We start from the raw sequence: 19,943 nt of genomic DNA, 5'->3' as shown, positions 1-19,943 counted from the left end.
ATCACGAAAAGGCGGTCTGGTCTGACCGGTTTAGGCGGTTTGGGCCTTTAATGGAATTTAAATATTAAACTTAAAAAAATATATAACTTAGAATTTTAGATTAAATATCCATTTTAACAAAACAAAATATCTAAACAAATAAATGTAATAATTAAGCAGCTCTTGAGTACAAAGTTAAAGCAATTCAAAGTTTAAATAAATAAATATATAACATATTAGAAAACAAACAAATTAATAGAGTTACAACTTCACAACTTCTTGAGTCTTGAGTAACAAAATCCACGACTTCACAACCTTCAATGGTTCAATTCTTGAGTCTTGACCAAACAAAATATAAGTCAAATCTAAGTTGGTTGAATCACTTGGTTGATGTGCGCCGAATTCAAACCATGGATTAGAAAGATCAATAGATTGATGGAGTTTTTGAGGGATTTTGGAGACCGTTAATATCAAATGTGTCGATATGTTTAATGGTTATGGTTTTAGTCGCCGATTTTGATTATGTTAGATGTTAGGCTTATGGATATATTTGGGTCATAGCAATAAGTTAGAAAAGTTGGGCTTGCTAATATTAAAATAGATAAATATATATATATATATGTATATATTTATATATATATATATATATGTATTTGGCGGTGGGTTTGGTCCAAACCGCCCAAAAAAGATTCCAAACCGCAGACTGGACCGGACCGCCCGATTTTGCTATTTTCCAAACCAGACCGGACCGCCAGACCGCTCAAACCGCCAAAAATGGTCCGGTTTAACTTGGTTTGGCATGTTTGAGCGATCCAATGGTTTTCTTGAACACCCCTAATGGTTTGTAAGAATTACATGGTTAGTAAAATAAATCTAACACACACACACACATACACACACATAGAGAAGACTTCAAATACAAACCATGCAATTATTACAAACTCTATACATCTAATCATAACCCTTGATTATCTACACACATAAATAGAAGGAGTGTCAACTATAAACCTCTATAATCGATCTCAACCATATGTGTAGATAATCAATTGTGTTGCTTAAATCAGTTCCTATATTTACTCCCAACAGCATCTTTGGGTTTTGAAAACAAATAAGTAACCTTTTGGGAAATGCAGTCGATTTTTTTTAGGTTACTTATGTAGAAAACTTTTCCTAAGAGAAATCTTATATGAATCCAATGACCTCTAAACAAATCAAAACAAACCATAGGGTATTTAAAATACTACCTTTTATATTTGTTGTTGGTTGATGGAGCACTAGAAACCAAAATAGATTTCCTTTATTGTACATCCACACACGAACACACTTTGGCATCTACAGGGTGATAGCCCAAAACCCTAAAATCTAGTATATGTTTAACATAAAGGAAAAAATAAGTTTCTTTTTTGTTTTATTAATATCTAAATCTAAAAGATTCATCAACCTTTTAGGCTTAGACCTATCTGTTTATTTATAGTTGGCCCATTTGAGTTATAGACAAACCATAATACCCAAACATGGGTGAGGCTTATGATTATCATTAAGCCTATTTAGCCTAAATTTAGGTTTTATTTAGTTTTGTTACTCGTAATAAAACTATATGTATTTAACACCCGAAAAACTGGGACTGCAAAATTTCAAAGAAAAACTAAGAACTTGGTATTGAGTAACAAAATACGATGTGATAACTGGGTCTTGGTTATCACCTGAGGTAACTTATACATGATTATTTGGTGTGTGCTTATGTGACAATATGATAAATTTGGTACATTTGACTCTGCTAACATGAAAATGTATATATATATATATATATATATATATGCATGATATATGTTCATAATATGTGTGTTATGTGAATACTTGCATAAGATGGGTATGTATGTGAGTATGCACAATTATGGATCATACATGGTGGAATATAATTTAAAAATTATCTTTCTGCCGCCTTCCATTTATGGAAAAGTATAAAAGGAGGGTTAGCCTCCATTTTCATTTTTTTTGCCATTTTCAAAAAGAAAAGTGAGCGATTTACAGGAGTAAGTGACCAGATTGCTTATAGACTGATTTCAAGAAGATTGGATATCTGAGTTTCAAAAGAAATTGCATAAGGTGAGTGAATCTAAAATGTTTTACATTCTTTATGCATGAATTGTTTGTATCACCTTTTTATCTAATTTGAAGTTTAAACCGTATGAGTCTTATCTGAATTTTTACCTAAACTGGATAAGAGTTAGGCTATTTAATATAAATTGGACAAGGCTTAGTCGATTTAGATTAAATCGGACAAAGAGGGTTGAGTGGTTTAGTCTTAAACCGGACATGGTATAAGCGATTTAAATATAAACCGCTCAAATGTTAAGCGGTTTAGCCATAAATCGGACAAGGGTTAGGCGATTTAAGCCCTAAACCGGTTAAGGCTTAAACGATTTATAAATAAACCGCTTGATGAGTATTATCTAGATTAGACTTAAACCGGTCAAGGCATAAGCGATTTAGCTTTAAACCAGACAAGTGTTAAGCGATTTATAAATATTGAGTTTATGTTTTGAACGGAGAAGTATGAATACGACCATGTGTTCACCGGATTATTTTAAATCGGACAAGCCTTGGCGATGTGTTGTCCGGATTTGTTATCCGGACAAAAGTGTTGGAATTCTCTTAAGTGTTAAATCGAACAGGCCTTGGGCGATGTGTTGTCCGGATGTGGTAAATCGGCCAAGACTTGACCGGAGGTGAAGTCCAGCCAAGTCTATGTTGATCGGATTCGTATTATGACTTGTGCATGGTTTATATATAATTGTTTTTATATATATAAAATGGGAATTTTGATAAAGATGATTTTGAACTAATAATTCCATTGACTGCGGTCTAAATGGAATTGTTTTATGAAATGTTTTTGATGAGGAAATAAGGGTGGCATATCAAGGAGAGGTGTACCATGGGATAAGAATGACATATCAAGGAGATGTGTACCATGAGATAAGGGTGGCATATCAAGGAGAAGTGTACCATGAGATAAGGGTGGCATATCAAGGAGAAGTGTACATTTGGATATAAGGGTGACAATTGTATGTGTGTGTGTTATATAATATAACTCTTACTATTATATCCTTTAAAATTACCATGGTCTGGAATCTTTATTTCTTTGTGATTTAGAGATTTAGGATCAGGGTTTGTATTGAAAATCATAGTCTGGAGGTTATAGAGGAGGAAATAACAGGTTTGGCCTGAAACTTTAGATAAACCTTGTTCTAATGAAAAGGTTTGAAAAGTGGCATGATATAGAATCTGGTTGATTCTAACCTATAAAAGTTTGAAGTATGTTATCTGAATAGCTGAATGTTTGGCTTGAAAAATGGAAAGGTACTGGTAATATGTCCTTATTTGTTCATATATTTGTTATATATATGAAAAGTTATTTTGTACAAAGTTTTGGTGATTTTCATCCTGCAATGACATAAATAGGGTAACTCACTAGACCTTTCGGTCTAACCCTCGTTTTGTGATTTTAAATATGTATTGCAGGAGGTACGAACGGTAAGGGAAAGGGGAAAATATGATATTTTCCTATATGCATATCTGCATGAAGATTTGTCTATGATGTATAGTTTTGGATTGATGAATATTGACTAGTACAAGAATTTGTATTTTGAATTTTTGGACCATGTATTTCATACTGGTAGAATCTTGTATTAAGGGACCTGAATGATGTATAAACATGTATTTCCTGTATGAAGTGTGTGTTACATGCAATGTGTGGATTGGGGCATTACATACGAGCTTTACCCAAAAGGGGAAATAAAATACACTAGTTAATTAAATGTGTAAATAATTGGTTTGAGGTTAACAACCCCCTAATCTAATCCTTATAAGAACTATATTGCAATCGGGTGTCACTTAAACCATCGAAAGGTAAAACCAACACATCGCGTCTCAAAATGCTCCCCAAAAGCTCTCTAAAACTGTTTGGTCAAACCTCCCTAGCACCCCCACCACTAGAACATGAAATTGATGCCGTCAAGAAACAAGTGGTAGGCAAAAAAGTCTAGGGGGCTTGAACATAACAGAAGTAATCATAAAAATAGCAAGATAATGACAAATTAATAACCATGACTAATCATTTAGTCTTTTTTCATAAACCCACATACACCATTCCTTTGGAGACAACATGGGAGACCCTTATTCTCTGAGAATGTCTGGAACACAAAAGTATGCCTCTCATCCAATGTTGTCGTATGACGCTCCAAGACAGTGTACGAGGGTCCAACGACATCTAACATGTTTCACCTCAAGAGCAGGTTGACCTTAGTGTTTATTCATAAGAATAACACCTCACATATCACACTTAGTGCATGTCTCCACGATAGCACCTTAAGCATAATGGTTCTTAGTGCATGCCCTTATGAGTAGCACCTCAAGGCTCAATTCTCTTGATGCATAGTTGAAGAGTTCTTCCAAAAATAAATCTCAAGTGGGGATGTCCATTCATTCCAAAAGTGAGGTAGCATCCAACATATCATATAACCCACAATTTTTATCATAATCAGTAAGACTATAATTCATGGTAACCCTAAATTAGGTTAACAATTCCACAAAACATGATTAACATAGAAACTAAAGAATTTAGACCAAATTTCACATAATCTTTCTCAATAATAATCCTAGCATGGAAAGACAGAATTTCATAGTCTCAATGTGATGTTTTCCCCAAATATGCAAATAAAATATCTTCAAAATAAGGATATATGACCAAAATATCCAAATAGTAAAAAAATACTTGAAATAAAGCTTGAAAAGTAATCAAAGTAAACGTTTTGGCATATATCTAGTTTTATAAGTATTTAAAATTCACTTACTAGGTTTTTAGAGAAAACATAGAAATTTCGAAACCCTAGAAATGGATATGAGAGTGAGAAGTTTTGACCCACAGCTAGATCCTTTAATCCCTAAGTTAAGAAATGCTTTGAATGTTCTTCTAATGTAGCCCTAGGATGATCCCCATGAATTCAATGTTGGATGAATAAAAGTTGGAAGTAGGTGGGTAAGAAAGTAAATGAGGGAAGAGGTATGAAAAGGAAAGTGGTAAAATTGATGTTCAATTGCTGCCTTAGGGCGCCAAGCACACGACGCGGGTTATGGCACCCTTAGGCCACCTGCCTAAGCGGCCCGACCCTTAAATTCAACACACAGTCACAACAACATGATGTATGGTGCACACGGTCCACCAAGCATTCAGGCCCCTAAACATGCATCTTTCTATGAAAATTGGTTATTTAGGTAGGCATCATCCAATTATGTTCAACGTAACTCTTTGGTATTCGTGGGATCAGGCCCGTTTCTGACATTTTTTGGGCCCTGGGCGATTTGTGAATTTTGGGCCCTCTATATGTACAAAAAAATCTAAAATAAATGTTTTTAATCATTAAAAAAAACAAACTTTCATATAATAATGCTAATAATTCATACAAAACAACTTCTTCGAGTATTTCGGATACAAAATCATCAATGATAGCATCTAATTCATACAAAACAACTTCTTCGAGTATTTTGGATACAAAATCATCAATAATAGCATCTAATTCATACAAAACAACTTCTTTGAGCATTTTTGGATGCAAAATCTTCAATAATAACATCTAAATCAATATTATCAAGCATGTCTTTTTCAATGCACTATTGCCAATCCATTCAACCTTCCTTGTGACATTGATGACCTCAAGTACATCTTCAATAACTTCAATTTTTAAAAACTCCTTTCCGCAGATGCTACGATCACAGGTATTGTCAACATAATTCGATAAGCAACCAAAACATTAGGGTAACAATCTATAACTTTGACAAACTCAAGAATTTCAACTTTCGTCATTGATTTATTTGGCAAAGTCACCTACAACACCTTTAATTCAGAATAAAGATCATATACTCCACATCCGTCACAGTATTATGATAAAAGGCATCACCAAAATGAACATAAGATCTCATCAATTTATTTTCATCCAATGACTTTAATTTATCAGAATCGAATATGAATCCAAAAAACACTTTCAAATTCTTTAATTGTTCAAATCTATTATTCAATGAAGAAATTGTCATGTCCACAATGGCTTTTTAAATAATTAATTCTAAAAGCTTCCTCTTCCGATGCTTGCATTTCTTTTTCACTGTTATTTTCATCAAATTGTTTTTTCCTAATAATACGACGTTTAACTAAAAATGTAGGATCTATATTCATTGCACATGCATTTGTTTTAGCATTATCCATACTTGATGCAAACCCTTCATTGCTATACTTTTCAAAATACTTCACTACACCTTCAAATTGTTCCATGGTAGCATTAATAAACATAGATTTTAATTACAACTTTTTACTAACCATGTTTATTGCAAATAAAACATCATACCAAATAACCATACCAAGTAAAAACTCAAAATTTTCAATTGCACTTACCAAACTTTCTACTTCATTTTTCTTCTTGGCATCCTCACATGATTTGCATAATTCAAGTAAAGCCTATTTGAGGAGCTTGAAATCTAATTGCCTTGACACTTTTTATTCTACTTTCCCAACGTGTGTTGCACAAAGATTTTACAGTTAAGTTTGACACATTATCAAGTAACACCTTCCATCCTTTAGTAGAACTAGAAAATAATGTGTATGCGTTGAACAATTCCAAAAAATGAAACAACTTTAACACAAGAATGAGCCATATCACTAAGAGTAAGATTAAGGCTATGACAAACACATGACATATATAACGCTTTTGGATTAACTTCAAGTAATCGATTTTGTACCCCTTGGTGTTTTTCCTTCATGTTAGAACCATTATCATAACCTTGACCCCTCATATCATCAACACTAAGATCGGGAGATTTAAGTACATCTAATAACTCATTGAACAACCCTAAACCAGATGTATCATCAACCTTTAAAAACTCTATAAAATACTCTTCTATTTTTATTTTATCACCAGACATATTCATGCATCGTATGATTAAACTCATTTGCTCTTGATGGCTCAAATCTGGTGTACAGTCAAGAATTACATAAAAATATTTAGCATCTCTAATAATTTTCATGATAGAACCTTAAACATTATGAGCCAAAAGAGAAATTAACTCATTTTGAATTCTAGGGCCAAGATAATGATAATGAACTTCATGATTTTGAATGCGTCTAATATGATCTTGAATTATCACATCAAATTCTCCAATCATTTCAATTAACCCCAAAAAGTTACCATTGCTACGTTGATACAACTTCTCATTTGATCCTCTAAAAGGCAAAGAATACTTAGCAAGACACTTCACAACGGCAATTATTCTTACTAAAACTTGTCTCTAACGTTCTTTCTCTTTTAAAATCTCTTGTTGTAAGTCTTTATCGATTGTTTGGTTTTGTTCAGTCTTACTCTTAGTTCATTCCAAGATATTCATATGTTCAATACTGTTTTCATGTTCTTTAAGTTTCTCACCAAGATGCTTCCAATCTCTAAATCCTTCGTTAGTTATTCTATTTCTATATTTCTTAGACTTGAACAACTTACAACAAAAACAATACACTTTATCCTCATATTTTGAATAAAGTAACCATTTTCGATCACTAGTTTCACCATTACTTAACTTTCTATGATAATAAGCATATGAAAAATGTCTAGACATGTTATCTAAAGGAAACACGATACCCAATTCTCTAATAGGTCCTTTTTCAACTAGAATGTCTCTTGATTTATATCAAGATTATCCCAATTTCTTGGATCACAAATATCAAAAAACGGAATTGATTGTTCACCAATGGATAATTTTTCAGTATTATTAGGGACCTCATGTTCACTCACACCATCAATCTTTTCATTATCTTCACTCATTTTTGGATGCTCAACATCTTGTTCATCTAAGTCATCTAACTCTTGATTAGAAAAACCTACGGTCTTTACAAATTTATCCATGACTCCTTTTTTTGATTGTTTCAATTGTTCAACTAACTTCCTTTTTTTTCCTTTTCTCACTTCCAGACAAGTACTTATACTTTTTAGGCAACATGATCAATGTTTAATAATCACAACAATTCAACAAAATCAATATAAAGATGAACAAAGGCACCTGAGTGGTTGAATATGAGTTTGGATTATGGAATACCGAAGAATGAAGGAGTCAACTTATTTTTTCAATAAATTGTAGTCTTGCCATTTAAAAAAGTTGAAACACAATTAGTAAGCAAATAAGTCAATCATGTATTATGTTATTATGTATATAAATTACACCAAATTTGCCAAATACCAATTAATATATGTTAAATATCAATTCCCCAAACAAGTCCCAAACAAGGTTGAGCCTGAATCAACCCAAATGACCATCTTTTTTGCAAGGCAGGTGATGGTGGTTGATGATGACATCATGACAATTGACAAATGACAAGGCCATGGAAATATTTATGATGTTGGATGGGAGTGAGAAATGAAAGGATTGAATTCCAAAACAGAACCTTCGGATTTGGTTGCATCAACACAAATAATAACTAATAAGGATGGAGAAGCAATTGTGCTATTGTCCAGATGTTGTACCATTATCTTAGAAGAAGGGAAAACAATATCTTAAAATTTAAATAACGTACCATACACCTGAAATAATAGGATAACTAATGGGGAAAACAGTAATACAATATCTTAAAATTTATCTTAGATATATGTTATATCTTTCATAAACTGCTAAATAGTGATCTAACTAATGCTTGTGGCAAATAAAAAGAAATTGTGCACATAAATATATACCTTTTTGTTGTTGCCCTAAACCCATCGAGTGAATGATGATGAACTTGAACAACAATTGAAATAAATCTTGAACTCGAAATCAGAACATAACTGAGAAGCAGTGAACCCAAAATCATAACAATCAACATAACACATTACACGTATAAGCTAGAATTGATTGAGAAACATGAACGAAAAGTGAAAGCTTGAATTTAACTCGTTCGAACTTTGAAATTAACCTTCAAAAGTCGACGACGACGCATTGGAAACTTCATCCTTAAATCGCCCGTTGCGCCGCTTGCCGAGTTACGGTTGGATTGTTCGAATCGATTCAATTGCATCATTGCATGTAGATGAATCGTCGACAGTCATCTCGTCAAACTCGCTCACTCGCTCTCGTTGCTCTCGCTCAAGAAGTCGACCGCTCAAGAACTCGCCTCGTTGCTCTCGCTCTTATAATGAGTTGGACACTTGAATTGGGCCTCTTTATCTGTTTTATTAAATTTTGGGCCTCTCTATTTTGTATATATTTGGGCTTAAGTTTAATTCTTTAGAAAAAAAAATTGGGCCCCTAAACTTTTTGGGCCCTAGGCAGGTGATTAGCCCGCCCTCCCATAGGGACGACCCTGCATGAGATTCTATCTAATATATCATATATTGGAGTTGGCGCGTTTAATCCCACTTTATCGCCTTGAAAATACTCATAGATGACCAATGTAAATGTCTATGATATTTCTAAGTAAACCAACCATACTAAGGTATCGTGATCCCACCTAAACTAGGGGTGACAAAAAATGATCCAACCCGTTAACCCAAACCCAACCCAACCCAGAATTAGCAGGTTGGGTTGAGATTTTCAACCCATTAAATAAATGAGTCAACCCGCTTAACCCATTTAAATAAATGGGTTGGGTTGGGTTGAATTTTTTGACCTGTTTTCAACTCATTTAAAATATTATATAATTTTATTTTATTCTTAACTTTTATTCTAATTTTTAATTTTCTTTTATTCTTAACTAAAAATCCTACCGACATGAGATGAAAGTCCAAATTTCAATCGTCTCCATTTACTCTTAATCATCTTGAAACTTTAAGAAAACCTTTTAGTCTATTACTCCATTATCGCCTCCAAAGTCCAATCCAACTCTTCAAGTCTGTTGTCCGCCTCTCACCCTCTCGATATCTCGATCTCGGCTCTCTCTCCTTGCAACGTTTTTCTTCCTCTCGACTATCTCGGTATCCAGTATTTGTCTAATTGTCTCCCTCTCGGTTTTCTCACCATCCAGGCGTCTAACATTAGAGACTCAACAAACTCTTCGAGTCTTCGTCGGACATCTCTATCTAGTCTCCAGCCTCTCGTCGAACACACACTCAAATCTCAATAGTAAGTTTTCTGTTTTAACACTTAAATCTTGTGCATTAATAAGTAATATTATTAATATGTATTTGTGGTTGTGTTGTGTTTTATTCAAAAAAAATTAAATAGTCTAGCCATTTTTTATTTAAAATTAAATTGGTCATCCCAGGTTCAACCCATATAGTTAAGAAAATCGTAAGCAGGTCTAGGGGTGAGCAGCGGAACCGGGTACCCGGCTATTGAACCGGAACCGCCTTGGAACTGCCGGTTCCGGAACCGGAACCGATATGAGTGGTTCCGGTTTTGGTTCCAAAAATACGGAACCGATTGAGAATGGTTCCGGTTCCGGTTCCGGTTCTCAATTTTTCGGAACCGTTACCCGCCGGGTACCCTGTATTTTTCAAGTAAAAAAATAATTATTATTTTTTAATACCAAATTTATATTAGGTTTACATCTTGAAAGCACGTCGTCATTTTCATTCTTCATCTAAATTCTCCATATAAAATGATTCGTATTTTTTCAAATTGTGTATTCACTTGGATTCATACTATGTAATCGTTAAACTTTGAACATTTACCATTATAATATGTAATCGTTAAACTTTGAATATTTTATATTAGTCTATTATAGTTTGTAATCGTTAAACAATATTTGTAACAATTATTTTGTATAATTTGTATTCTTGCTTATTTATTTAGTGTTTTGGCAATGTTTTATTTTTTATTTCTAAACAATAAAATTTTAATATTTTAGGAAGCGGGTACCCGAACCGGTTCCGGTTCCAAAAATATAAGAACCGCTCTAACCGGTTCCGGTTCCAATATCTCAAGAACCGCCGGTTCCGGTTCCGGTTCCTATCAAAAAGGACGGGTACCCGCCTATGCTCACCCCTAAGCAGGTCAACTTGTTATCAATCCATTTAGGTAACAGGTTGGGTTGAGTTAAAAAATCTCAAACCATTTAATTAAATGGGTTGGGATGGGTTGAGATTTTCAACTTGTTTAATAAATGGTTGAACCCAACCCAACCTGATCCATTGCCACCCCTAACCTAAACACTTGATTTAGGGGCTGTTGGGATTAGTCGTCCAAAAAATGACTATTTAAGTGAGTGGCCAAATGAAACTGTTCGCATTGGGGGTGTTCAAAAAAACCGTTGGACCGCTCAAACCGGCCGAACCAAGTCAAACCGGATCCTTTTTGGCGGTTTGGTTTGGTTTGGAAAATAGTAAAATCGGGCGGTTCGGTCCGGTATGCGGTTTGGAACATTTTTTGGGCGGTTTGGACCAAATCGACCGTCATATATATATATATATATATATATATAATTTAATTATTTATTTTAATATTAACAAGTCCAACTTTTTTAACTTATGGACCATAGTTCAAATATATCCCTAAGTTCAACATAAAGTCTAACATCTAACATAATCAAAATGGATATTTAATCTAAAATTATAAATTATATATGTTTTTTTTAGTTTAACATTTAAAGTCCATCAAAGGCCCAAACCGCCTAAACCGGTCAGACCAGACCGCCTTTTCATGGTCTGGTTTGACTGGTCTGGACACTTGATGTCAAACTGCTCGGTATGAAAATTTTATAAACCGTCATTACGGTTTGGTTTGTGGTCTGAGAGGTTAAACCGGCCAAACCGGACCGCGAACACCCCTAGTTCGCATAAATCTCATTATTTTTGCACATTGTCTCATAGTACAATCATCTGACATGATTGTCTAGACATTGACCATATCGAAATCAGTAAACCTTGACAAGTATCTAAATGAGCGACGTTTAGTTTACATTTGTGAAAGGTTTGATTTTTAGAAAATATTCTATTTGTTTTAAAAAAGTATGATTTTATCTAATATTTGTTTTAAAAGTTTATCCAAAAATCGATTTGTTTTAATAATCATATCAATTTAAAATATCATATTTTATTACCTATTCAAAATTTATTTTGCACTTGAATTTATTTTAAAACATTTGCATTATAACAATAATTGAAAGCAATAAATAAAATAAAAAGCAAGCGCAGAATAAGCCACAACAACATAATATATGGTATGCCCTAAAAGACCGTTGTTTAGTTTGGATGTATTTGCTTTATTTGGAAAGTTAAAATCTATAATTACAAATGATTGTAATTTTATTTTAATTTTTCTAGATAGGAGCGAGTTGTAAAATAGCATATGACATGTTGTATTTTATTTTCAAGTTTGTAATTATCCGAATACAACGTTCCAAGAAACTAAGACGGAGTCCCAGTAGTTCACCAAGATGCCTAGGTCAGTGGGAGTTTGAAGACGTCCCTAGACTAACTGTGGTTGGTGTGTTGGCTCATAACACCACATCAAAAGCAAAACCATATATTATCAAGGCCGGCATTGGCCACGTGCAGCCCGTGCGGTCGCACAAGGCATCAAAACCTAAAAGGGCATCAAGTTGTCATTTATTATTAGTTTTGGGTTTAATAATTTGGTAATTGAGCAACCGAGCTTTAACTATAAAAACAGGCCCAAGGCCTAGTAGTGATGAATACTGAATGCACATCGTTGGAAAAAGTTGGAAAGTTGGAAAAGTTTTTGTTTGTATAAGTTGGAAAAGTTTTTGTTTGAGAGAGTTTTTTCACAAACGTAAGGAGCGTTTTTTTAGTTGRAAGGGACATGTTTGGAAWTTTTTTTTGGCTTTCTATATAAAGCTCCTCCTAAAAGCTTATTGGATAAGTCACTTTCTATATCATTAAGCCACTACGAAACAGTCATGCATAGTTGAGCGAATAAGCTGTTAGATCCATTAAACTTATTAAGTTGCTAACAGATAGGCCCTTAGCCTTTAGTCATTAGACCTGTAACTTTTGAGTTTTTTACTTTTTGCATACTATGACAATAACTTGGATGTAATTTACGATCTTAGTTAAAAACTAATTATTGTTTTTCTTGTCTTTTAAGTTCCACATATTGAAATAAAGTTTCTATTTTGCTAATTTTAATTTGGAAAAGGTAAAACTGGAAAAGAAGGAATCATGATCTTAATCCAGGATTTATCATTTATATTTTGTATTCGGGGTTTTGGTTTTTATGTTCTTCTCATTGTATTTTTTTATTAATATAATTAATAAAAATCAACATGAGGATGAGATACTTTGTTTGAATAGGTTCTAAATTCTTTAAAAATCGCATGTTTCGTTGTTTCATTGACTTAAAAAATAGGATTAGGGGCATATTTTATTGTTTTCGCACAGGGCATCAAAAATCTTAGGACCGGCCCTGTATATTATCTTATAATAAGTTAGCCAATAATAACATAAAATTACAAAAAATTTGGAACAACTTTATATATGGAAAAACAAATTTAGTTTGAACCATCTCTAATCGGTAAGATACAAACACATGACCCAAAAAAAAATGTGCCTTTAGCCAGGCCTATGACCCAGCCGATTAGCGCATCGGCCAATCCAACCAAGAAAACAGCTGGACCATCGTGACTTGGTGGCCTTCGTACTAGAAAACACCATGGTGGTCCTGGTGGAAGCCTGTAAAGGAACGAGTGGCAACAACCTCATTAGACCGACATTAACCAACGAGTTGCCACTATGGACATCAGCTCTGATCAAAAAGAAAATGACAACAACAACATTCAGGTCAGGGCCCTTGTTGTACCCGTTGCACCATCGAAAGTGAGCTGCTTGGTTCCAGGCCAACAACGGTCTTCAAACTACATCACCAGTCGCTCAACGCAAATCCAACCAACAACGACCAATTAGCAAACCAGTTGCTTGGCACGGTGGCTCGTGACAGTGACATATGATAGAATACCAACACCGGGCGCCTTGAGCAGTGGTGTGGTGAGCTGTAAAAGGAGTAGGAAAAACAACCAAAAACCACTTGGCGTGTGAGAGAACCACCCACGGTTCCAGGAAACAGCAGTCGTAGGTCAATCGCAGTGGTAGTAGTCGCAGGGCGATCGACCATGGAAACAGTCGCGGTGCCAGCCCCAAAATGCGACCTTTCATGGTTTTGCAACAGTCTTATATAGGGTGTGTGTTGATCCTCTCTCTCAGTGATTTGATGATAATCCCTTTTCTCTTTCACGTTGTATTTGTGTTTCTATATTTTTAGTTCCAGCGATCTTCACTGAGTATGTTCAGTGATCGCTGAAGAACTTGCATTGTAAATCTATCAGAGACAGCAATACTTCAAGAAGACAACACTCACACCAAAGAACCTTCAGCAAACGTCGAAGACTGAAACTGAAGATTAGAGACCGGCGAGTACGTGATCTGAAGCGGTATTAAGTGATTACAAGCCTGTCTACATATGTGTGAAGACTGCTCAAGCTTCAGCGGATGATGATGAGACCCTTCGGGTCATTCCAACATTAAGCGATCATAGGAAGCTTGCTTGACACGATTGTTGTTGTCTTGTCCTTATGCACACAAAGGACAAAACCCATACCCTTACAAAAGTTGTACTGTACAGAGCCGACTAATCGACTCTTTGTCCACCAACTTTAGGTAAGGATGTCTGCTCTTGAATAGTACTTTTGTACTATTCACTGTAGCAAAGGACAAACCTTTCTCTTAAGGTTTGACACACACTCTAAACCTACCATATTGCATTAAATGGACATTTAATGCACTGGGTATAAATATAAGTGTTTCTTCTCCATGCAGAGAGCGCGCATCTCTCTCTCTAACCTAATTCTTACTTCAAGCATCTTCTAGATTAAGTAAAAAATCTTTCTTTTAGCAACTTCTTTTCTTGTAATTGCTAAGCATTGTGTGTAACCAAAGATTGTTTAGATAGGTTTTTATTACCTTATCTTTCCGCAAACAATCTTGTAAAATCTGTATTGATCTTCTCTATCAATATATATTTTAAATTTGAAAATACTGTGTTTGTATTCATCCCCCCCCCCTTTCTACAAACTGTTTCTCTTCTTGTAGACCCTTACGGGACCAACACTGTGCAAAATCCGAATGTTCCAAAATCCGAACCCGAACTGAAAACTAGGTATTTATGCAAAACCAGAACCCCAACAAAAAATAAGGTATTTATGCAAAACCCGAATACTCCGAAATCGAAAATCTAAAAATCCAAAAACTAACTTTTCGGGGAAAATCTGATTCGGGTTGGGTCTGATTTTTGGCCACCCAATCCGTCCGAAAACCCGAAATATATATACACATATATTTTAATACTACATAAATATATATTATTTTGAAAATTCTAAAATTCATAGTCGGTGGTATTCTTTTTAATTTCTAAGCATACCATAGATTTATCAATCCTTTAAATCGGTTTAATTTCATCCTCAAAATCGATTGAATATATATAACTTTTGCATTGTAATTCAACTTGATCTCGACCGACCTCAACCGAAACCCGACCATTCCAAAACCGAAGCAATCGGAACTCCGAAAAACATAAAATTCGGGGAATGATTTCCAAATCCGAAATTCGATCGAGTTTTTGATTTTCCCACCCGAACGACCACCCAATGCACACCCCTAGTCTCGAAGACGAACTGATCATAGGGCAGCAGCCCATCGGCGCCTCTATCGGAGACGACACACACAAACCAGCTGCAGGCATCAACTGACGACTGTGAGAACAACAACGACAATGAGGCTCCGTCGATTTAATTAATAGGGAAGGGTCCAAATTAGATTTAATTACCTCTGTTGGGTTTTAAAGAATTTTGTAACCGTTAACACGATGGAAATGAAAAAATTTCATTACAAATTTTATCATAATACTTTTCAGATTGAAACCTAAATGGATCCGATGATGCATTTAATTAAATATAAAACATATCATAGAGTGTTTAAAATTGTATCTTTTAAATGTAGCGGGGATTTGACAGAGCACTTAGAAACCAACGGAGGTTTCCTCTCTTGGTGATCTACACACGAACACGTTATGCGCCTTCACCAGGAGCTATACTAAAAACCCTATATCTTAATATGTATATTACATAAAAGAAAAACTTTATCCTCTGTATATTTTTGTGAAGGCTAAATCTAATTGATTCAATTAGTTAAAAATTGATTTAGGGGCCGTTTACAAAACACTTACTCGGGTAAGCGCTTACCAAGTCACATTACCTTACCGGATGAATATTGTAAGGACTAAGAATCTTACCCGTTAAGAGCGAGACAAGGACCATGAGTCTTACCCGGTAAGTGAGGGCATTCGACTCTTACCACGGTAAGCGCTTACCGGGTGAATTATTGCATACAATGTCGTTTCGATGGACTAAAATCTTACCCGGTAAGTAACTAATAGTGTTAAATTTTACCAGTAAGCACTTACCGGGTAAGTGTTTGGTAAACGGCCCCTTAGTCTATCAATTTATCTATATGATCTGAGTTATAGATAAACTATAATTTAAAATAAGAATGAGTAATCATCAATAACATATATATGATTATCTTAAACTTTAATACATATTTACATGTAACATCGTGTAATTATTATAATTACACGTTCACACATTTTTCATAATTATCATTCGAGAATAATTATTTCTATAACCAACTTGATTTAACCTGAGGTTTTACAAATGGAGGTAAACATATTCTTTATGTGCGAGTGCGACCATATATGTAAGAATATTCTCAGTAGTATTATTATTGTATGACATGTGTCATGTACAAGTAAAACTTACACATATTATTTAAAAATATATATTAAATTAATTAGGAAATTTCTAGATTCTTCATTAATATAGTAATATTGAGAAGACTTGTAGAGTACAAACTATCTCCCTATGTATCATAAAAAAAATATTCATATTGGTATAAAATTAATTATTTAAAATTTCTTTTTTTATATATTTCTTTAATTCATTTTTTTATTATTGTTTTAATAATATAATTATTTATAAGGATAATAATTAAGTATTTTGTCAGAATTCAATGATTATCTTGATTATATTTTAAAATTTTTATATTTAAAATAAGATGTTTATTCTTTATTTGACTATGTTTATCTGTAGATAGTTACACGAATTCAAACATGAAGTCTTAATAAGTTGTATTTACACACAATTTACTTGTAATCTTGAATTTTAAGTAATATACATCAATAAACAGTACTTCATGCATAAAATATAACTTTTAAAATTTTTTATCAAATGTTTTATAATATAATATAGATTTTTTTATGATGTAAAAAACTATCATATTTATCAGGCCTGATCCAAATAAATAGGCTTTCTGGGCCGGACTAAAATAAACCCTAACTGGGCTTCAGTGATAGGCCACAGCCCCACACCCACTGCGTAACCCTAGCAACATAAAACCTTCATCATAGCGGATTAGCGGCTGCCATCTTCAGCAAAACAGAGTAGCAGAGGAGGACGAAGCTCCTGTGCTCTCTATCGACGAACGACATGGTAATCTATTCCTCCTTTTTCTTTACCGTCAGATAGACGATCGTATCTGGTAACTACAAATCGTAGATAGTTTTGTTGTTTTGGATTGATTCGAGGAATCGAAGTTAGCCAACTTCTTTTTTGTTGTTGTTGTTTTGGTTCTAAGAACTCATTAATTTATGCTTCATTATGCGATAGATTGATGAAATTTTTTAAGAGCGTCTACTTTGATATTTGGTACATTTAGGTTTCGAGTTTTATACGGGTTTTTGGTGGTTTTCCTTTTGGATTATTGGTTATCGTTTGTTAAATGATTTTAAAGTTTTGTGGTTAATGTATTGTTCATCTGCGCATCCCACACTATTTCAGATTCCGAGAGATGAATTTAGGTTTGTTAGATGTCAATCGACAATCAATCGTCTGTTGGCCTTATAAGGGTTTGCCTATTTTACAACGACGAAATGCTAGTGTACAGTGCTACGTTTATTTGAAGGGTGAGTGTTATGAGTAGCTTACATTATCTTGGAAATGATATGTCCTGATTCGGGCATTGAATTGGTTTGTATGTGCGCTTGTGCTACTGTTGCAGGTTTTGAGTTGAATATCGAGTTAGCATTGTAGATAAGAATGATATAGTCATGAAACATCCTAGTTAGTGGAAACTCTGGCTGAACAGCACCTTATTTAAGAAATCAGACGCCATGATTGGATCATACATTAGGGCTAATAGATATATGGTTGTCACTGGCTTATCCCTGATACTATGCAAGTTATAGTTCTCTTTGTGAATTTGCCATTAGTTAGTAAAAGTATAATATCCGTTGACAGTTTATTCACTGATTAACAACTTGAACTTTGATTTGTGTCACACTTGGTTTTTGTTATGAGTTCACATATTTTGACTTGAAATGGGCTTGTCTATATTTTTATTCAAACCACTCTTAGAAATGTTTTTGTGCATTCCAAGCCTACCATACTCCACTTATTGTGTTGGGTGCTAATTAGTGCTCCCATCAATCAGGCTTTGAGCTTCTTTTTATCTAGTTGCAACACTGTAAAGAATACCTAACCTCATGGTCTTTGGGATCCAACAATGGTGTTCATGGAGCTCTAAATGGGTGTCGAGTCATTCTACAATACTAATTGCAATTTTTTTTGGTAGTTATAATGCTTTGGTTCCTGGTTTAACTGCATGCTTTTGCTGGTTTTATCGTTTTCTAATTGTTAAACTGATTATAATGGTGTTTTTATCCTGGTTCAGTTCAGTACACAATTTATAGTGTTTCTAACTTTTTGATAAACAATCATGTTCACCCACATATCCCAGTCTCTTTGGCTCTTTCTGTAATTCAGCAAAATATGTCTGATTCTGATATAATTTGTAGTCTGAGATATGCTGTTATTCTGTTTCTATACTTGCTCGTGTGTTTTGCACTTACCTTGTCTGGTGTATATTTTCAATGGACCTCATGAGTTGCACCATATCATTTCTTCTCTAAAGTGCAATTCATGGGTGGGCATGAGATTAAAAGTGATCAAGGTTCAAATTTCTTCTTATGCTTCTCATCATAGCTTTCCCTTCACATGATTTTTCGTCTCAATTTGGATTTACTTGGCCAGTTTTGCTTAAGTTTTATATGATGGTATTGTGATAATATCCTTGCGTGTTTAATTTTGTTTCACAGCCTTCGCACAAGTCATTTATGATCAAGAAGAAGCTCGCGAAGAAGATGAGGCAGAACAGGCCTATTCCTCATTGGATCCGCATGAGGACCGACAACACAATTAGGTCGAAATAACCCTCAACTAGTCGTCAGTTTTCAGGAAGGCCTATGTTTTTGATGTTCAATTTTTAACTTGCTGTTTATTTGATTCAGGTACAACGCAAAGCGCAGGCATTGGCGCAGAACCAAGCTTGGGTTTTGAGGTGCTTTTGCAGTTTTGGAATTCAATCAAAGACTTATGTTTTGTTGTCTTATTTAATCTTGAATCTAATGTTCTATTTGCCCTGGAATTTGATGATACTTTTGTTTGACTTGTACCTTAAATGATGCTAGTCTATCTTATGTTTTAAACGCAAGTTGTTCTTTGAGGTAGAGATGAAGTATGTATACATGTTCTCACTACATGTGCTTGGAATAGTAATTTGCAGTCGGGCTTCGGTCATTTTGATGCAATCCTACATACCAGCCGTTAAAGTCTACGTGGGATGAGTTGTTATGACTGGTAGCTTTGAGCTTAGAAGGAGCTTATAAATCTGATTTTCTATTTACGTGTTAGGATCTAGTTGGTGCTTGCTTGTTGCCCTTTTGATCCACTAGAAGGGTACTTGTACAATACAGTTAGATACATCTTCATTTTAATGTTTTGTTTTATATTTTGGTTTTATTGATGTTATAATGTGATTTTATGTGTTTTTAAGAAAAAGAAAATATTTTTATTTTTGAATGAAATATAAATTTGAAAACATAATAAAATTTTG

The 19,943-nt window shown here is 34.2% G+C and overlaps 1 protein-coding gene across 1 annotated transcript; it reads left to right on the top strand.

The window, feature by feature from the left end:
• The first annotated feature begins 17,405 nt into the window (after window positions 1–17,405).
• LOC112516737 (60S ribosomal protein L39-1) lies at window positions 17,406–19,627 on the top strand. Its single transcript, XM_025123948.1, has 3 exons — window positions 17,406–17,482; window positions 19,147–19,250; window positions 19,339–19,627. Exons 1-3 carry the CDS (start codon window positions 17,480–17,482, stop codon window positions 19,385–19,387), a joined length of 156 nt encoding a protein of 51 aa, XP_024979716.1. The 5' UTR covers window positions 17,406–17,479; the 3' UTR covers window positions 19,388–19,627.
• Window positions 19,628–19,943: the final 316 nt, after the last annotated feature.

Source organism: Cynara cardunculus (assembly GCF_001531365.2).
Source record: "Cynara cardunculus var. scolymus isolate 2C chromosome LG 8, CcrdV1, whole genome shotgun sequence".
Taxonomy (NCBI): domain Eukaryota; kingdom Viridiplantae; phylum Streptophyta; class Magnoliopsida; order Asterales; family Asteraceae; genus Cynara; species Cynara cardunculus.
Note: the sequence above shows the minus strand (reverse complement) of the source record. Positions and strands in the feature narration are given on the sequence as shown.

Coding starts and splice junctions, on each gene's coding strand:
- LOC112516737 (XM_025123948.1), top strand. Junction 19,251..19,338: donor AGGACCGACAACACAATTAG/GTCGAAATAACC, acceptor TATTTGATTCAG/GTACAACGCAAAGCGCAGGC.